Below are 18,055 nucleotides of genomic sequence, written 5' to 3' on the forward strand. Positions count from 1 at the left end.
CCAGTACATTTCTGTCAGTGTGGAGTGTGAATTTATTTTGAGTGCTTCTACTGAACTTTTTGAAACTATCCTATTCTTTTGCAGCCTACTCTAAAAACTGTGGCTTACATGTAACATCTACCAAGGAGTAGTCAGGTAATGAAAGACTAGCTAAGTTCTAAAATACCACCAGAATAAAAGGCTGCATGTCTTCTTGGAACCTCTTACCGCTGCTGCAATTTCTCTGGTGTGATGATCCTTTCTTCAAGCACATGGAAGGAAGGAAGCTCCACCTGGTAGAGACTGCCACTTTCAGTGCCCAAGCACAGTAGCTTCTGGGAAGAGTGTGCCAGAACTGCTGTAATCTGAGTAGCGCTCGGAGGAGTCCTGCGGAGATGAAAATAGCAAACTCATGATGAACAGATTTACTCTTTGGAAATTCTATGCAGGTAAAGAAAGGCTCCGAAAAGATAGACAGCTGTTCCAAATAAATGCTTTCTCCAAACACACATCTGCCTTGCAAGCTACGAGCACACCGTAGGTTACCCCATACCAGAATCAAGCATTTTACAACAATTAACATGCAGCATCTTGTAAAAACAGTAGAGGTCCTGCCCAAAGGAAATGGGACTACTGTAGGGGGATGAGTGAAGAGTGATCTATACTGCTCCGAGTAATATGTGGCCCATGTGGTTCAAGTGATATACATCTTCTGCTTTGTGTAATCAATGGCACTGATCTATGTATATTTCTACACAGAGTACAGATTAACTTGTCTTTGCACAGTCATACACAGTCAGCCCTTATAGGAGGAATTGTAAATTTGACAGCATTACACAGGATCAAGGATAAATGCTCTGCACACTAATAGGACACTCCGGAAAGGAGGCTTACGATTCACTGGATCACCTATATGTCTATGAATTCACACCTGTGGCACCCCTATTTTCACCAGAGGATACTAGAGAGTGTGTACATGCTGTGGCTGACCAAGCAAACAAATGCAGCCCTTTAGTATGAAAGTGTTTCTAAGGGAAATTACAGACCGAACAGGCTTTACTGAATAGAGCACTAAATGGAGAATGCATATAAAAGAAAGACATTTTGTTACCCGGGGGGGGCTCGAAGAGTGAAGCTCTGCTCCTCGTGCAGCTCCGACACACCACTTTGCTGTTTTAGTGTCCACAGGTGAAGGCTATTATCATCCAGAAGCGTCACAAGCTGGCACTAAAAAACAAAGAACATTAAATGAATGACCATGTAAAAACTCAAAAGCACCAATTAGGAAGCCTCAGCTCTATCAATCAATCAATCAATCAATCATCGAATTTATATAGTGCACTACTTACCCAGAGGGTCTCAAGGCGCTGGGGGAGGGGGATCTGCTACTGCTCAAACAACCAGGTCTTGAGTTGCTTCCTGAAGGCGAGGTGGTCCTGGGTCAGGCGGAGGTGGGTGGGGAGGGAGTTCCATGTCTTGGCGGCGAGGTAGGAGAAGGACCGTCCCCCTGTGGTGGCTCTGCGGATGCGGGGGACGGCGGCGAGGGCGTGGCTGGTCGATCGAAGCTGGCGTTTGGGAGCGTAGAAGTTGAGGCGGCTGTTGAGGTATCTTGGGCCTTGGCTGTGTAGGGCTTTGTGTGCGTGGGTGAGGAGACGGAAGGTGATTCTCTTGTTGACCGGGAGCCAGTGCAGGTCTCTCAGGTGTCTGGAGATGTGGCTGCGACGGGGGATGTCCAGGATGAGTCGTGCTGAGGCGTTCTGGATCCGCTGGAGTCTCTTCTGGAGTTTGGCGGTGGTTCCGGCGTAGAGGGTGTTGCCGTAGTCCAGACGGCTGGTGACGAGGGCCTGGGTGACCGTCTTCCTGGTCTCGGTGGGGATCCACCGGAAGATCTTACGTAGCATGCGCAGGATGTTGAAGCACGACGAGGAGACGGCGTTGACTTGTCTGGTCATGGAGAGGGAGGAGTCCAGGATGAAGCCCAGGTTGCGTGCGTGGTCTGTTGGTTTGGGTGCGCTGCCTAGGGTGGGGGGCCACCAGGAGTCGCTAGAGTTCCCTAGACATAATAAACTGTAAAGCATAGTGTTGTACATGGAATGAAGACACCAAATCCGGATAGATGGCAGGTAAGACGTTTAATACAGCAGAGAGAAAAGTAACAGGACCGTATCCTCATCTGGCCAGGGAGTAACTGCCAGAGAATGGAATCACAGAAGGTGAGGCAGAGAGAACCATGTAAGCAATCTAGAAGGTTGGGGCTAGGGCAAGCAGGGAAAGGGACAAGAGGGAAAAGCTATGTACAACACATCTCCCCCCTTTGGATACAAAACAAAAATGAGAGAAAGAAAGAGCAAAATATCAGTAACAAACATTATTGAACATAGTCACTCAGGTAAGCTGGAGGATGGCGGGAACGAGGACACCTTGAGGAGGAAGGAACACCAGAAGTGGTATCAGAACTCCTGAGCACATCATCACACGCAGATGAAGGAGCATCGCCACCACCCACCTCCCCCCGTACAGCAGGTGAGCCACACAAATCAGAATCCTGTCGAGCAGACAACATATAGCCACTGCAGCCTGTCTCAGAGGAATGGAGATTTGAATCCTGGGCATGAGGGACTTCCTTCTGGTATAAGGCAACCCTTCTGTAGTTCCACTTAGCACCATTTTCAAGTAGAACGAAATGAGGAAAAGCCTTCTTAACCCGGAAGGGACCACTGAACTTAGAGAGGCCCTTAGAGCAGCGACCCGGCTTAACCTTGACTAAATCACCAGTGGATATGGGAAGAAGGGAAGCATTTGAAGGAGGAGAAAGCTTACCATCATCTCTCAACCAGGAAGGGGTTAGTCTGGACACAGGGGAACGCCCACGCATCAGTTCAAAAGGGGATTTTTCAGATTGCCCATGAGGCGTTGAGCGGTAAGCCCAAACCAGCTCTTGCACACGCTCGTCAGAAAAACACCCGCTAGCAACTGACATTTGTATCACACCCTTGACCAGACGATTGACCCTTTCACACAGACCATTGCTTTCGGGATTATAAAGACAGGTGCGGTGATGAGATATACCACATTCACGCAAGAAACGGGCCATTTTGATAGAGGTGAGCTGGGTGCCGTTGTCCGTAATTAGAACTGAAGGGTAACCCTCATTCACAAAAACAGACTTGAGAAAAAGAATAGTGGAGTCAGTTGTGATCTCCTTCATGAAACGTACAGTCAACCACTTGGAAAAACAGTCAACAACAACCACCGCAAAACGTTGATTTAGTGGTAGTTCACACATTGGGCCAATGAAATCCAAGCATATTGTATGCCAAGGCAAGTTTTTAAAGGAAATGTTGCCAACAGATTGGGAACCAATAATTTTGAGACGCTTCTCCCCTTCCATGCACAAGGAGCATTTGACCACACAATCTACGGCATCGCTGTCGATTGAGGGCCACCAAAAATTTTCTTTTACACGCCGCTGAGTAAGAGTTTGGCCCAAATGGCCCTCATGAGCCAAACTGAGGATTTTTCCTCTCAAAGAGCTTGGAGGAACATAGCGATCACCCCTCATGAGTACGTTTTTCCCGAACACGGACAACTCATTAACAACTTTAAGAAAGGGTCTGACAGCTGGTTCTAAGGTACTTTCTCTTCTTGCCCCCTTGAGGACAAGATTAACAACAGCTTTCAAAACATGGTCTTCATCCATACCCTTGGACCATTCTTCAGCTGAAAAGGAACTTTCACACAAAGACACGACATCATCTAAGGAGGCAACAGCTTTATCATCACACTGTTCACTCAAGTAACCCCCGGGCTTAGGGGAAGAAACCGGGAGGCGCGACAAACAGTCGGCTTGCACATTCCTCCAACCGTGAACAAATTCGACTTCAAACTGGTAATCCTGAAGGCGAGAAGCCAACCTGGCTAATCTAGGGGAGCCCTTGCCTGTACCACCAGGTGCTAAAACATTTACAAGGGGTTTGTGATCCGTGCGAAGAACAAACCGAGAACCCCACAGATATGTTCTAAAGTAGTTAACCCCCCACGCAGCCGCGAGAGCTTCTCGCTCGATAACAGAATAGTTGACCTCAGAGGATGACAGAGGTTTCGAGGCAAAGGCGATAGTTTTTTCACCACACTCATGCTTTTGAAGAAGAACAGCTCCAAGGCCAACACCACTTGCGTCAACCATCAGAATAGAAGGACGTCTAATATCAAAAGGAGTGAGAACACCTGAGGACTTGAGTTCAGATTTGATGCAGTTAAAGCAAGACTCATGCTCACTCGTCCAAGAGAACTTGACCCCTTTCTTTAATAAAATTCTTAAGGGAGCAGTCTTCGAGGAAAAATCTCTGACAAACTTAGAATAAAACTCAATTAGCCCCATGAAGGACCTGAGTTGTTCTTTATCTACAGGAGGAGGTGCCAGCTCAATAGCCTCTAAAAGATTTTTCTTAGGTCTTACACCCTCAGCAGAAAGACAGAAACCCAAATATTCGACCTCCTCAACCAAAAACGCACATTTCTCGCGGCGCAACGTGAGACCAGCATCTACAATTCTCCCTAAAGCACTGCGTAAAACATCATTGTGCTCCTCCAATGTGTTGCCAAAGATGAGAATGTCATCTTGGAAGAAGATAATTTTATCTAGCCCTTTGAACACTTCAGAAACCATGCGCTGGAAAACACTAGCAGCGGAGATAAGACCAAAAGGTAAGCGGGTAAACTGGAAAGTTCCCTCGCCCGTGATAAAAGCTGTAAGATGTTTGGAGCTATCATCCAAACGAATCTGGTGATAGGCGTGCTTAAGGTCTAGTTTGCTGAAAAACCTAGCTCCTTTAAGGGTGGACACTAATTCACCTATATTAGGTAAAGGGAAAACATCGGCCACAACACATTTATTCAAAGAGCGTAGGTCAACACAGAAACGAATCTTGTTGTCTGGTTTCTGCGAGATAACCACGGGAGAAACCCATGGGGAGGCTTCAATCGGTTCGATGATACCTCCCTGTAACATCTCATCAAGGACAGTCTTGACCTCAGCCCGCAAGGCAAAAGGAACACGCCGCGCCTTGTGCTGCACAGGAATACTGCCCTCCTTTAACAGTATCCTGTGTGTGTACCCTTGTAGCTCACCCAGTTCCTCACGAAAAACTTGACTATGACTGGCAAGTATGTCATTAATGTAACAATCATCCACAACAAGAACGGGTTCATCGGCTCTGGGGTTAACAATAATGTGTAGGTCGTACTGATGAGAACGACCCAGTATTGCGGGACCATCCACAGACACATAAATCTTGCCCTGGGTTGACCTGTTCTTGAAAACAATCATGGCATTGAAGTAACCAAGGAGGTTGATTTTTTCACCCTGGTATCCGGATGGAAAAATATCACACTCTTCCAAATCCTTGTTACCCCAAACTTCATGCAACATAGACGAGGGAATGATTGTCCACTTAGACCCAGTGTCAACCATCAAGTCAACCTTTTTCCCATCAATCAAAAACTTTGCTTTAATGATGCGCTCTCTCTTCTCATCGCAAGCACACACCGAATCATACAAAATCAATATTTTGTTGACATCACGTTTCAAGTCATTGTAGTCACATACCACAGTAACCCTCTGATTGGTTCTATTCTTACAAACCTTTGCGAAATGGCCTATTTTACCACATTTTAAACATTCTTTGTTATTGGCAAAGCAAAACTTTGCATCGGAAGAATGAGAGTAACTCCCACATCTAGAGCACATTTTGGACACTAACTTGCTACCAGGTTGTGACTGTGGTCTACTGAACGACTGTTGAGACATATTTTTCTTTTGCAACACATAACCTTTCTTTCTAACAATCGCAACAGCAGCGGCTTCGTCATCACTGATATCACTATTCACCAACTTATGAGAAACTTCAGCAACTTTGTTGTCAGAACCACATTTTGATAACTCCTTAATACATTTTTCACTCTCCTCAACCACTTTAGCAAGTTCGATTGCTACTTTGAGAGTGGGGTTCTTAGCAGCCCACAAGCGCTCCTGGATTTTTCTATTGTTGACCTGTACAACTAATTGGTCTCTGATATGCTCGTCAGCCATTTGGCCAAAGTTGCATTTGACTGACAACTCGCGAAGGCGAGCAACAAATTCATCGATACTTTCGCCCTCAAGTTGTTTGTTCTTGTAAAACCTATACCGTTGAAGAATTAGGTTTTCCTCCCTTCCAAATCTGTTCTCCAGTCTGGCAATAGCTTCTTCAAATTCGTTCAAAGGTTGTGACGTGGCAGAGAGAACCTGAGGTAAATATTTAAAAAGTCTTTGTCCCTCTTTGCCTAATGTGGTCATTAAGATGGCTTTCTTACGTTTGGCAGAGAAATCCTCCCCATCCAGGGCTTCAATGTAGTCATTGAACATAATAACCCAGTCCTCCCAAGGTGTAGAAGGATTGCCTGGTTCGCTCAAGAACTGAGGAGGAAGTGCAATGTTTATAGGTTGCGCCATTGCAATGAATGTTGACCACGGGATACTGGATACTCAAAACAAAGGATATATGAAATAACGATGTCTTAGAGTAAGTACAGTTCTTGTACAAAAATCCGTTTTTTTTTTTTTAACTGAAGACCTTGTCCAACAAATAAGCTCAGCGCTACACTTCCAGGCGTTAAAAAGTATTAAATAACGTGCTTACTTGAATAGTAAAGTTGTTGCGTGCCAACGACCTTAACTGTGATCGCGTAATCTTTTAGAGAAGAACTGCTCGCATCGGACTGATGAACTGTTCGCATCGGACTGAAGAGGTAAACAAAGATGGCCGCCAGCGTATGTCGTCACGAAGGTCACGTCAATGACCTTACGTAGACAACGCGAGGCGTCCGGAAATGCAGCACTCCAGCAGATACGCGATGCGTAGTCCAGGCACGAGACACCGCTCGCGGTAATGGAAGTTGTCGAGACAGTTGCTATGGCTACGCAAAATGCAAATGCGACGTTGGATTCGGTTGCTACGCACCTTAGGCTTGGTTGTCAGGTGACGTTGTCGGTAGCAACCACAGGGGCAAAAACGCTGAAAGAGGAAGTAAAATCCGGAAAATCTCGACATCCGACAGCTGCAGGAGAAGAAGTCGTCGAGGATTCAAAGCGCTGGCACTCGTGGGTTCGTCGAGGAACGGATCACTGTTTTGTTTGTCTTTTCAAAGGCTGTAGCAGCATTTGGCCAGATGCTCCCGTCCAGAAGTCGCCAAAATGTTGTACATGGAATGAAGACACCAAATCCGGATAGATGGCAGGTAAGACGTTTAATACAGCAGAGAGAAAAGTAACAGGACCGTATCCTCATCTGGCCAGGGAGTAACTGCCAGAGAATGGAATCACAGAAGGTGAGGCAGAGAGAACCATGTAAGCAATCTAGAAGGTTGGGGCTAGGGCAAGCAGGGAAAGGGACAAGAGGGAAAAGCTATGTACAACACATAGCACTATTGGTTGCCGGGTTCGACTAGCAAACTCTGAACAGAATGCAGAAGGAAAGGAATATAAAAACAAAGTTCAGGTCAAAAGAGAATCCTCAGCAAAGCAGCTCCACCCACTTTTAAGAAAAACCTGTACACTAAGATGGTTGAGGGGGGGTAAAGCACCAAAAGCTGGAGCACAGAAGCAATGAGGGACTACACAAATGTTCAAGGGCACTGTGAGGGGCCTACCTACTAGATAGACCATAAGCATGTCCATGCACAAAAGAAATAACTTTCATAAAGTTTGACAATACATAAGGAGGCGGGTTTTCTGGCAATGACGTTCTTCTTGGACTTACATGAGCACAAAGGTAGGGAGTTCTTAATACGGTCCACCCACAGTGAGAAGTGCGTCAACAAGTAAGTCAGTGCAAAGAGACTTCCACAGGAATATCCATGCACAGCCAAGAAAGTCTGAAGAGGCCCTGAATAGTAAAGCAACCACCCCTACAACCACTACCTCGTCACCAAAAAGTATTATAATTTTTAGAGGAAGAATAAGGGATGGTAATAGGTAGGAATGATATCTGGAAATGTGTTCTTATAGACAAGTGGTTGCTTAATAAAAGCTAAGAGAGCAAGAGTGATTATGTGGATGCATTAGGCGTGAAGGGTATTGGTACTGTATGAGGTAAATGGTGGGATTTCAAAAGGTAAGTGGTGACAGTAGGTGGGGCATTTGCTTGGGGTGGGAGGTGGGGCACGGTTATTAGATGGGGGAGATGAGGTATAAATACTTTTGGCTAAATGGAGAATGATAGGTAAGGTTATGGAGATGATAGATGGGACAAAACGTGTAAGCTGTAGACCCAAGTGGGGTACATGGGCAAGGGACAGATTTAAGGAAATATGCGGGGGAAGATAAGTCACAAAAGAGGAGATGGTTGAGAATCAACCATGACAAAGTCCCCCAAGTACCTGCTAATCAGCGTGGTCTGAACCAGCGGCTCCATTCTTACCTGATCAGGGATGAAGCAGATCTGCATCACAGCATTATTCTCCGCATGTAGGCCCATGAATTCCACCCCAGGAGTGCCATATCTGATGTTGTGAGCTCAGGAAAGGATAACGGAGACTATGAGTAAAGGATGGAAGTAACAGCACGCTTGACACAAATACATGGACACACTCTCTCTCTATAAAGAGAGAGAGACAGCATACATTAGGACAGCAGGAGCAGTGCATCTCTGTACAGCAGGTGCAGAACATGGTAGAATAGTAGACACAGCACATACCATGATAGCAGGCACAATTCAGAATGATGAACTTAGACATAGTATGCACATCAACAGAAGGCAAAGCACAGGCACAGAATGCACATGCAAGGATAGTAAATTACACATTGGGCCAGAAGGCACAGCCCACAGTGGTACAAGAGAAATATGAATTCACAGACCAATGAAAGATATAACATACAACTAACCCAAACACGAATACACCACCATAACACAGCAGGCATACACCCAGAGGCAGTGCGAAATTTGTGCTGAAGATTTCAGGTAGTGAGTACTGGCAGTCATTTTTGGGGACCATGCTCATTTTTCATTACAGACATTGAACCAGAACAAGATAGCGAAAGGGAGGAAGGAGGAGCAAGAGCAAGACAGGAAAATAGTTTCAAAGGAAGGAAGTAACTGAGGTAAAGGGCAAAGTGGTGGAAAAAACAGGCATGAGGTGAAATTAAGAACAGGCAGCATGGGTAGTCGGAAACCCCAAAATTCTGCAGTGCTGATGTGGGCTCTTAAAAAACCTTAACGTAACGTGTATTTATAAAGCGCATGTAACAAGCAAGAGTATCTAGGCGCTGAATAACAGGATTTCATTGCTACCCAACTCAATGGTACTCGTTTTATCGACCTCAGAAGGATGAAAGGCTGAGTGGACCTGCTGGGATTTGAACGTGTGACCAAGAGGTCGAATACAGGCCCCAACACTAGACAAGTTAGTCCTCTAAGCCATCGAACCCAGCTAACCTTAGAGCCCCTGCACTTACATTTTAAAATATAAATCAAGCAAGGAACAAGCACAACAGAATCACTCAAAGATACAAAAGTCTGCACATGCCACAAACGCCCATTGGGTCAGTAAACATTCACAGATGCATTAGAAGAGAGCTGCTCTAAAAAGGTGGTCCTGCTGACTTTCCTGTTTTTAACCGTTTTTGGGGCTAGTGTAGTGTGGATAGAGTGTTTTATGGCTTCAGCAAGAATATGTTTTATTCTCTGTCACACATTTGAGCTGGTTGTATGAGGCATCCGCTCTTTTTTTCCCTTTGGGTGAACACCCACCATCTCAACAATCACCCCGGATGCTCTTCCTACATTTCTATGCATTCGTTTGGAATTCATATGTCAACATAAATTGGGGGTTCTAGTTTGTCTGCATACGGGTGTGCCAAAGGCACACATATTCAGGTATGATCAGGGGATAACCGCTATGCCAGTTTTATACCAGATATGGACTTCTTGAATATCTCAGCTTTCTTTGAACCTTATACACCTACTCTTCTATTGAGCTGAGACAGTTAAACACTGTTTCCCGAACACTTGATGAAGACATTGTGAACTAGCTGAAACACCATAATATTTTTAACCTATGATGTGCAACACAAAGAAGTTACTTACGTTTAGTAATGCCCTACCAGGTGGATACTCTTTCTAACAGCAGATTCCTCACGAGTAGAATATTCCTAGGTGCCGGAAGTTTTCACAGCATTGTTCCAATGTGCCAATACTCGATGCTGTATGGTTCTGCACTGGCCTTGTTCCGCCGTGCAAGTGACGAAGCAGAGCTGCATATAAGTGCCACCCCTGTTGACGTCAGTTTCTTTCTTGACTCTTTCCAAACCTCAGACACAGAACACAAATAATAGGAGGTATTAATGTGCACGTCTCTAATTTGGAACCTTTTTAGATGGTAAAAAAGGGAACCACTCCACAGAATTTGCAGGTGGGAGAGCAGTGAGGAATCTGTGGTTAAATAGAGTATCCGCCAGAAAGAGTATTACCAATGATAAGAAACTTGTTCTTTAGATGAATACTTCTACCCACAGATTTCTCACCATTAAAATAGATACCAAAGCAGTACCTCCCAAAGGTATAAGGTTTGTGGACTAGACTGTCAGAACCCACTTTAGAGGGCCATGAGGATAGCAGAAGCTACTGGGCCCAACCGTTTGGGGTTGTGGCCTTTTACTTCCGATGTCAAGGGTCCTACCTACTATGGATCCCGAGCAACTGGGCCAAGTACCTCTTCAGCACTTGACTAAGTGGCAGAATGAGTCGAGCAGTCCAATCCTTCTCGGGGGAGGAGGATGGCGGTTGGAGGGTAGATAAAAGGGGGCTCACACACAATATACATTCAATAGCAGCCATACATGGTTGTGAAGTCAAATATGGTCTACTATGACAATTGTAGTATTTATATACGGGCACAAAGTGAAATAGGATATACAAAAACAATACAATCGGCTCCACGAGGTTCAGGCTCGTGAGTCTCACTTCCCTCTCACTAGAGGTAGTGGTTATTCCCCATACACTATAGGCAACATTCAGGTTCGGCCCGACTAGCAGTCTCATGGGGTTCCACACCGATTCTGCAAGAAGAGTCAAACATGTCCCAGTAGCCAAAGTACTATCTGGCAGACAAATTCCCCCATACCTTCCGTTCCTTCGATCAGTCTTACCTGCACCAGCAGTGATTGGCCAACCACAGTCATTGAGAGTGTCACTCTCCCAGGTGCAACGGCTGATGTCGGTAGGCATCACACATGCGGCTATGCAGGAGCCAAGGCAAAGAGTCCTCGGAGCTCCTCTGATACAATGGTAAGTTTCCGTTGGTCTTCTAAACATGGGTGGAATTAGATGCTCTGATTCCAGTCCTCAGTTAGGAATCGTATACACATGGGTTACAACAGCGGACTCGACTGGTGATGATGGCATCAACCAGGCTACGATTCTTTTATTTTCCGGTGGTCCCCTCTGGCATACAGAGTAATTACATCCGCTCCACTTTTGGCCGATCAGCAGACCAACAAGTACCGTTTTATGGTGGCCCCATCTGGCATATGGGGTCGCTGACTTACAAACCATACACAGTCAATTGCCTGATTAACACAGCTGTGATGCTGAACACAACTGACTTCACCGCGGCCCCCTCTGGCATACGGAGTTATCAACTTAAACCTAACCATGAGCAACAACCCAAACAGTGCTGAAGCAGTCTCCTCACACCTCCCTACAAGGATCCAGTCGCAAGGATACCCGCAAAGACCTCGCTTCCTTCAGTGCTCTCCTATTCCTCAGAGGGCTTTCTGGTCTTGGCAGTTTGTTACACAACAGGGAAACCCAGTATTCAGCCGGACCTGGGCCTATAGTAGTATAGAAAACTATCGGTCCAACTGACCTATATTTACAAAATATCTTTGTACCACACCCACATTCAATAAATTAAAATAATAATGACAAATTATTGAAAATGTATCATATTTAACAAGGTCAATGGATGCTCCAGTGAACGTAAAATAAAATAAGTGCTCATGGAAGTGCTCATAGTGGGAAGGGGATGGAAAGATATAGCTGCAGATATTTACAATTTTTACAAGAATTGGAAAGACCCGAATATTAAATTGCTGACTAATCAAATTCCCAAGTAGCAAGACGCCATCAATAAACCAGCAATGAACCGGCTTCAGAAAAAAAAACAGTACGGAAACCGCCCTCCTCGTCGCAACAGACGACATCCGCACCCTACTAGACAAAGGAGAAACAGTGGCCCTCATCTTCCTCAACCTCTTAGCGGTGTTTGACAGTTTGACAGTTTCTCACCGCACCGTAATACGCAGACTCTACGAAACAGGAATCCAAGACAAGGCCCTCGACTGGATCCGCTCCTTCCTTTCTGGCAGAACGTAGCGGGTCAGAGTCCCCCTTTTCCTCTCTGACCCTACACCTACCACCTGAAGAGTCCCCCAGGGCTCCTCCCTCAGCCCGAAGCTCTTCAACGTCTACAAGGCTCAACTTGCCCCATCGTCAGATCTTACGGACTCAACATTGTGTCATACGCAGCTACACCAAACTCATCCCCTCCCTATCCAATGAATCCAACACAGCCAGACACAACTTCCGAGATGGCATGTAAGCCGCCGCCAAATGGATGAAAACAGCTGCCTACAACTAGACACCAACAAAACAGAAGCACTCGGCAAGGGCCTAAACCCCAATGCCTGGAGTGACACCTAGAGGCCCCCCGCCCTCAAGAACCCGCTAAACCCTACAGACCATGCACGCAACTTGGGAATCATCCTGGACTCCGAGCTCAAAATGGACTGCCAGATCAACTCTGTCTCGTCTTCCTGCTTCCAGACCCTCTGCCTCCTTCGTAAGACCTTCAAATCGATACCCCTAAAACACTGAAAGACCGCCACCCACGCCCTGGTTACCAGCACACTCTACTACGGCAACAAAAACCTCACCCCCAAGCTACAGAACATCCAGAACGCCGTCACAAGACTGATCTTCTTTCTGCCAAAACACTGCCACAACACCCAGCACCTGTGCACACTCCACTGGCTCCCCGCTGAGGAAAGAATCACCTTCAAGATACTCAACCAGACACACAAGGACCTCCAAAGCACCGAACCAGCAAACCTGAACAGCCGACTCAATTTTCACGCTCCCCAAAGGACCTTACGATCAGCCCAGGTCCTAGGTCGTGGTCCCCCGCACCAGAAAGACCAGATAGGGAGGCCATTTCCTCGCGGCCAAAGCATGGAACGCCCTTCCGCTCTACCTCAGACGAACTAGTTACTTACCTTTGGTAACGCTTTTTCCGGTGGATACAGTACCAACCTGTGGATTCCTCACCTTATGAATATCCCTTGCGCCAGCATTCCGCAGAAATTTTTCCTAGCTCGTCACGCCGACGAGGTCATCACAATGCCATGGCTCCGCACGCGGCTCCGCATGACGTCACTGGAGCCATAAGAGGACCACGTCGGCGTGATGACGTCAGTTCCACCCATATTTTCTGTGCCACGAGGCAAAACAGGCGGACTTACCACAGAGACAATGCATACATAGTACACAGAATTTGCACAAATACACTCAGTGTAAATTGAAATAGGAAAGCAAAGAAAGCTCACATTTCAAATAAGTCCACAATAGACAAATTGAGGCAATAAAGTCTTGACTACACAAAATCATCAAAATAACCAATAACTCATCTTTTAAGGTATAAAAGGGTGGACAACATTAGTGAGGAATCCACAGGCAGATACTGTATCCACCAGAAAAAGCATTACCGAAGGTAAGTAGCTTGTTCTTCTGATGGATACATCTGCCTGTGGATTCCTCACCTTATGAATAGAATCCCACAGCAGTCCAACGTCTTGTAAAACAGAGCGCGCAAAATGGCTGTCCCTCCTCATCTCGGAATCCCAGCAGTAATCCTTCACGAAAGTGTAGAGGGATGACCACGTTGCAGCTTTACAGAGGTCCAACACAGGAACTCCCCTGGAAAAGGCAGAGGTAGATGACTTAGCCCTGGTAGAATGAGCCCTAATGCCTTCAAGTGGCTCCTTACCAGCCAGGGAGTAGCAGATCTTGATGCACAAGATTATACACCTGGATAAAGTGTGCTTGTGCACCGCCCTGCCCTTCATACGTCCAGCATAGCCCACAAAGAGCTGATCATCCTGACAGAAGTCCTTTGTTCTGTCCAAATAGAAACTAATCGCCCTTTTTGAAACCAAGCGATTAAGCCTCTCCTCCTCTTTGGAAGGGTGAGAGAGAGAGAGGATAGAAAGTAGGAAGGGTAATGAACTGTCCTAGATGGAAGGGAGTTACCACCTTAGGCAGAAAAGCAGCCTGGTCCGGAGAACCATCTTTTCAGCATGTATGGTCAGAAACGGAGGCTTTGAACTCAAAATCCTGAAGCTCATTCACCCTCCTAGCCACAAGGAAGACCGTTTTAAAAGACATCAGTCCAAAAGGACAACTGTGCATAGGTTCAAACGAGGAACCCATTAAAAAAGTTAACACTAGATTTAAATCCCACTGGGGCATAATAAAAGGAGTGGGAGGAAACAGGTTTGTCAGCCCTTTAATGAACTATAAGACTATTGGAGACTTAAAAAGAGACGGCTGATCAGGCAAACAAAGAAATGCCGACAAAGCCGACAAATATCACTTAACAGTGGCCACAGCGCAACCCTGCTGAGCCAAATGAAGCGAAAAACAAAGAACATCAGAAAGATGTGCTTTCAAGTGATCAATAGATTTCTCTCCACACCATTTAACACATTTTGACCACCTATAGGAGTAGATCGACTGGGTGGAGTGTCGCCTGGCTGATAAAATAACATCCACCACGTCAGGCGGGAGAGAAAAAGACCTCAGGTTGCCCCGTTCAATCTCCAGGCATGAAGGTGCAGGCTCTGGAGGTGGGGGTGTAGAACCTGCTCCTCCATCTGAGAGAGGAGATCTGCCCCGAGAGGGAAATGGAGCGGAGGCTGCAACGAGAGGTGAAGAAGGTCCGTATACCACACCCATCTTGGCCAATCCGGGGTGATCAAGATGACTTGGGTCCGGTCTTGGCGAATCTTCCTCAGAACCTGAGGAATCAAGGGTATGGGAGGGACCGCGTAAAGGAGTTGTGAGCTCCAACTCAACTGAAATGTGTCCCCCAACGCTCCCTGCTTCGGAAACTGGAGACTACAGAATGATGGGCACGGCGCGTTCGAGGCTGGCAAACAGGTCAACTTGAGGAGTTCCCCATATCTGGAAGAAGTCCCGATCTACCTTCGAAATGAAGCCTCCACTCCTGGTCGACAGAGAACTGCCGACTGAGACTGTCCGCAGGCATGTTCAGCACACCAGCCAGATAATTTGCCATCAAGCAAATACGATGGTCCTGAGCCCAGTGAGGTAATATGGATTTTTATGGTCAATTGTGTCCCCTATCGTAGACCCCAACGGCTCCATGTACGTGCTTCAAGTACATGTATGTTCCCTCCACTTCCAGCTATGAAGACGCAAATACATTTGCGTCCAACGTTAACATGTCCTCTTTCAGATCCACCATGAATGGGTCGAATATTCAGTTCCTAAGTGTGCCTTGCCACCGTCTTTACATGGTGCACTTCCACGTTTTCCTGGCTCTGGCGAGTTAGGCCCTGATTTCTGCCATCGAGCCTTTCCCTGCCTTCTGCCTCTGGAAGCTGCAGCCTGGACCTGCATCCGTATCCCAGACCTTTGTCTTACTCCCTGCGCGGCTAGCGGTGCCCGGCTCGGCCTGCTTGCCAAGACTGTATTTTGCCTTCAAGTTATCTGCTCCGCTCCTCGAAAATACATTCCTGTCTAGTAGCTTAGGTAAACATCCTTCCCAGCTGCAGAGCAAAGGGCCCGGCCTTTCTGTCTCTGTGCAAGTAATTCATTGCTCCCGTTACCATGGTAGGCCCATGGCCCCCTTGCTTACACGTAGACACGTAGTCGCATATGCACGCACTAGCAGTCAGTATAGAATAGCCTCTGCTCGAGAGACCTTTCCTTCTAGATAGTATAGTTCCTCAAACACGAGATACCAGATATGATTTGGGATTAGGTTGTTCTGACACCCCAGACTTCTGTCTCCTCATATAGGGCTAAATGTCAAGTCCCCTTCACCCTCCAGTTCCACGTCAATCACACGTCATGCTGCTGCGCGCGCATCTCTGCCACATATTTCTGCTGACTCTGCAGGATTCTCCTATGGATCCACCCACTTGTGACACCTTTATGTGACGTTTCTAGCACACACCTCTGTGTACGCCCTCATGCACGCCTTCTGTTACGCACATGTGTTCTTATCTCTTTTCTCTCAGCTGTTACGCCTTCTGCATCCATCACCACTGTAATGCATTGACTATATATATGATATTCTGTTAATAAAGCATTGTAATTCCCTTCCTGAACCCTCGTGGTGATGGAACATGATACCTGGTTCGAACCAATTCCTTTTTAAGGAATAAAACCCTTATAAACTCAGATGCCACGGACTCTGCCTCTTATTTTTGACTGAGTTATTCTTATTGAACTTTACCGCATAAATTAAGTATAGGTAATTTAAATTTACCACAAAATTGGCGCCCGAATAGGGACCCCTCCTCCACCTTACGCGCCGGCGGTGCGTTGCAGGCCTAGCCCCCTGCCACAGCCGTGACGGACAACCACGCGTACCCGCAGGATTTCCTGTATCTCCCTCAGGCCAACGGAGGTGACTGAGGCTGCGATCGACACCCAGACGAGGCGGTGAGTAGTGCGGAGGATCCCGACCAGAGCCTAGCTGAGAGAGCAAGGTCCGAGGTATTCAGAGGCCCACCAGTTCCGAAGTTCCGAAGTACCTACGTCACGAATCGAGTCGAGTCCAGTCCGGTCCAGTCCAGTGTCGAGTTTCCGAGGCCTTCCGTTCCGTGCTTCCCGGTGAGTACCGTTGCTGGGGACGCATCTAGACGGGTGCATTAGTTTGTGTCCGGTCAAGACGGGTTTGGGTACACAGACCCGGTCTGCACTGTTTAGCGGCTTATTTGTACTGTTTAGCAGTATATCCAGTATGCAGTTAGCTAGTTTTATTCTAGTTATTGTTGTTCGTTTTCAAAATGTTTAAATGTTTTTTGATGTCGTGGTATGAGTGATTGTTTGATTTTCATTACTGTGTTTATTGTATTAGTGGTGTCCAAATACGAGTAAGTATCAAGTACCAAGTAACACGGCTGAAAAATGCCGCTGTTTTCGAAACTGAAACAGATAGGAACTAGAAAAGGGATACTCGAGGAAGCTGTTCCCATCCCACCCAGGGACACTCCCGGATATTTTATGTACCACAAACACGGCCTAGACGCTGTATTATTTCTCGACTTGTGGGTGGACTATACCAAAGATTTAGCAGAGAATCAGAGATGGCCCGTTACAGGGACATGGGATGCCGAGTGCATCATGAGAGTAGAAGAAGCATTATGGAAAAAGAAAGCCAGACAGTCACAGAAAGATGCCATCGAATTATGGCGTAAAGAATCGCATAGACGCACAGAGAAAGCACTCCGAAAAGCAGAGAGAAGCAAAGAGGATTCCGAAAAAGCCAAAGAAAAAGAACTACTAGAAGAAGGAGAACGAGTTAGGATAGAACAACACGATAGACGTAGTAATGCTATTATGACAGGATTGTATCCAGTCCTGGCCGAGGGCCTGCCCAAGGCGACCCCGGAAGTACCAAGAGATCTGCCCCCTCCATTGCTCCCGACTAAATTACGTCACAAGACCGCAGAAGACATTTTCCTTTCTTCCTATTTAGACGATGTAGCTCCCGAATATATCAATGTTCCGCCTGCACGCATACCACCCGCTGATCGTCATCCCCCTGACCGTCATCCCCAACGACAGGCCACTCCTCCACCACTTCCTGCAGCCCCCATTAACCCTATTAATCTGCTCAATCCTTTTGGGCCTGACACGGCCCTACCGACAGATCATGCTCAAGCCTCCGCATCAGGAGGTTTCCAGACCCCGCCACCAGTACATCGATTAAATACTAAAGAACTAGC

General features: G+C 46.6%; 1 protein-coding gene across 4 annotated transcripts in view; it reads right to left on the reverse strand.

Annotated features, from left to right (window-relative positions):
• Positions 1–18,055, reverse strand: part of LLGL2 (LLGL scribble cell polarity complex component 2) — a 1,008,116-nt gene that overhangs the window by 612,353 nt on the left and 377,708 nt on the right. For all 4 annotated transcript variants that reach the window (XM_086930752.1, XM_086930755.1, XM_086930754.1 and 1 more), the window contains exons 4-6: positions 8,439–8,520; positions 1,091–1,206; positions 208–366 (exon numbers count right to left, since the gene is read on the reverse strand). In XM_086930752.1, the coding sequence (XP_086786878.1) occupies positions 208–366; positions 1,091–1,206; positions 8,439–8,520 (357 nt within the window). The remainder of the gene's footprint in view (positions 1–207; positions 367–1,090; positions 1,207–8,438; positions 8,521–18,055) is intronic.

The sequence above is a fragment of the Lissotriton vulgaris genome, chromosome 7 (assembly GCF_964263255.1).
Source record: "Lissotriton vulgaris chromosome 7, aLisVul1.2, whole genome shotgun sequence".
Taxonomy (NCBI): domain Eukaryota; kingdom Metazoa; phylum Chordata; class Amphibia; order Caudata; family Salamandridae; genus Lissotriton; species Lissotriton vulgaris.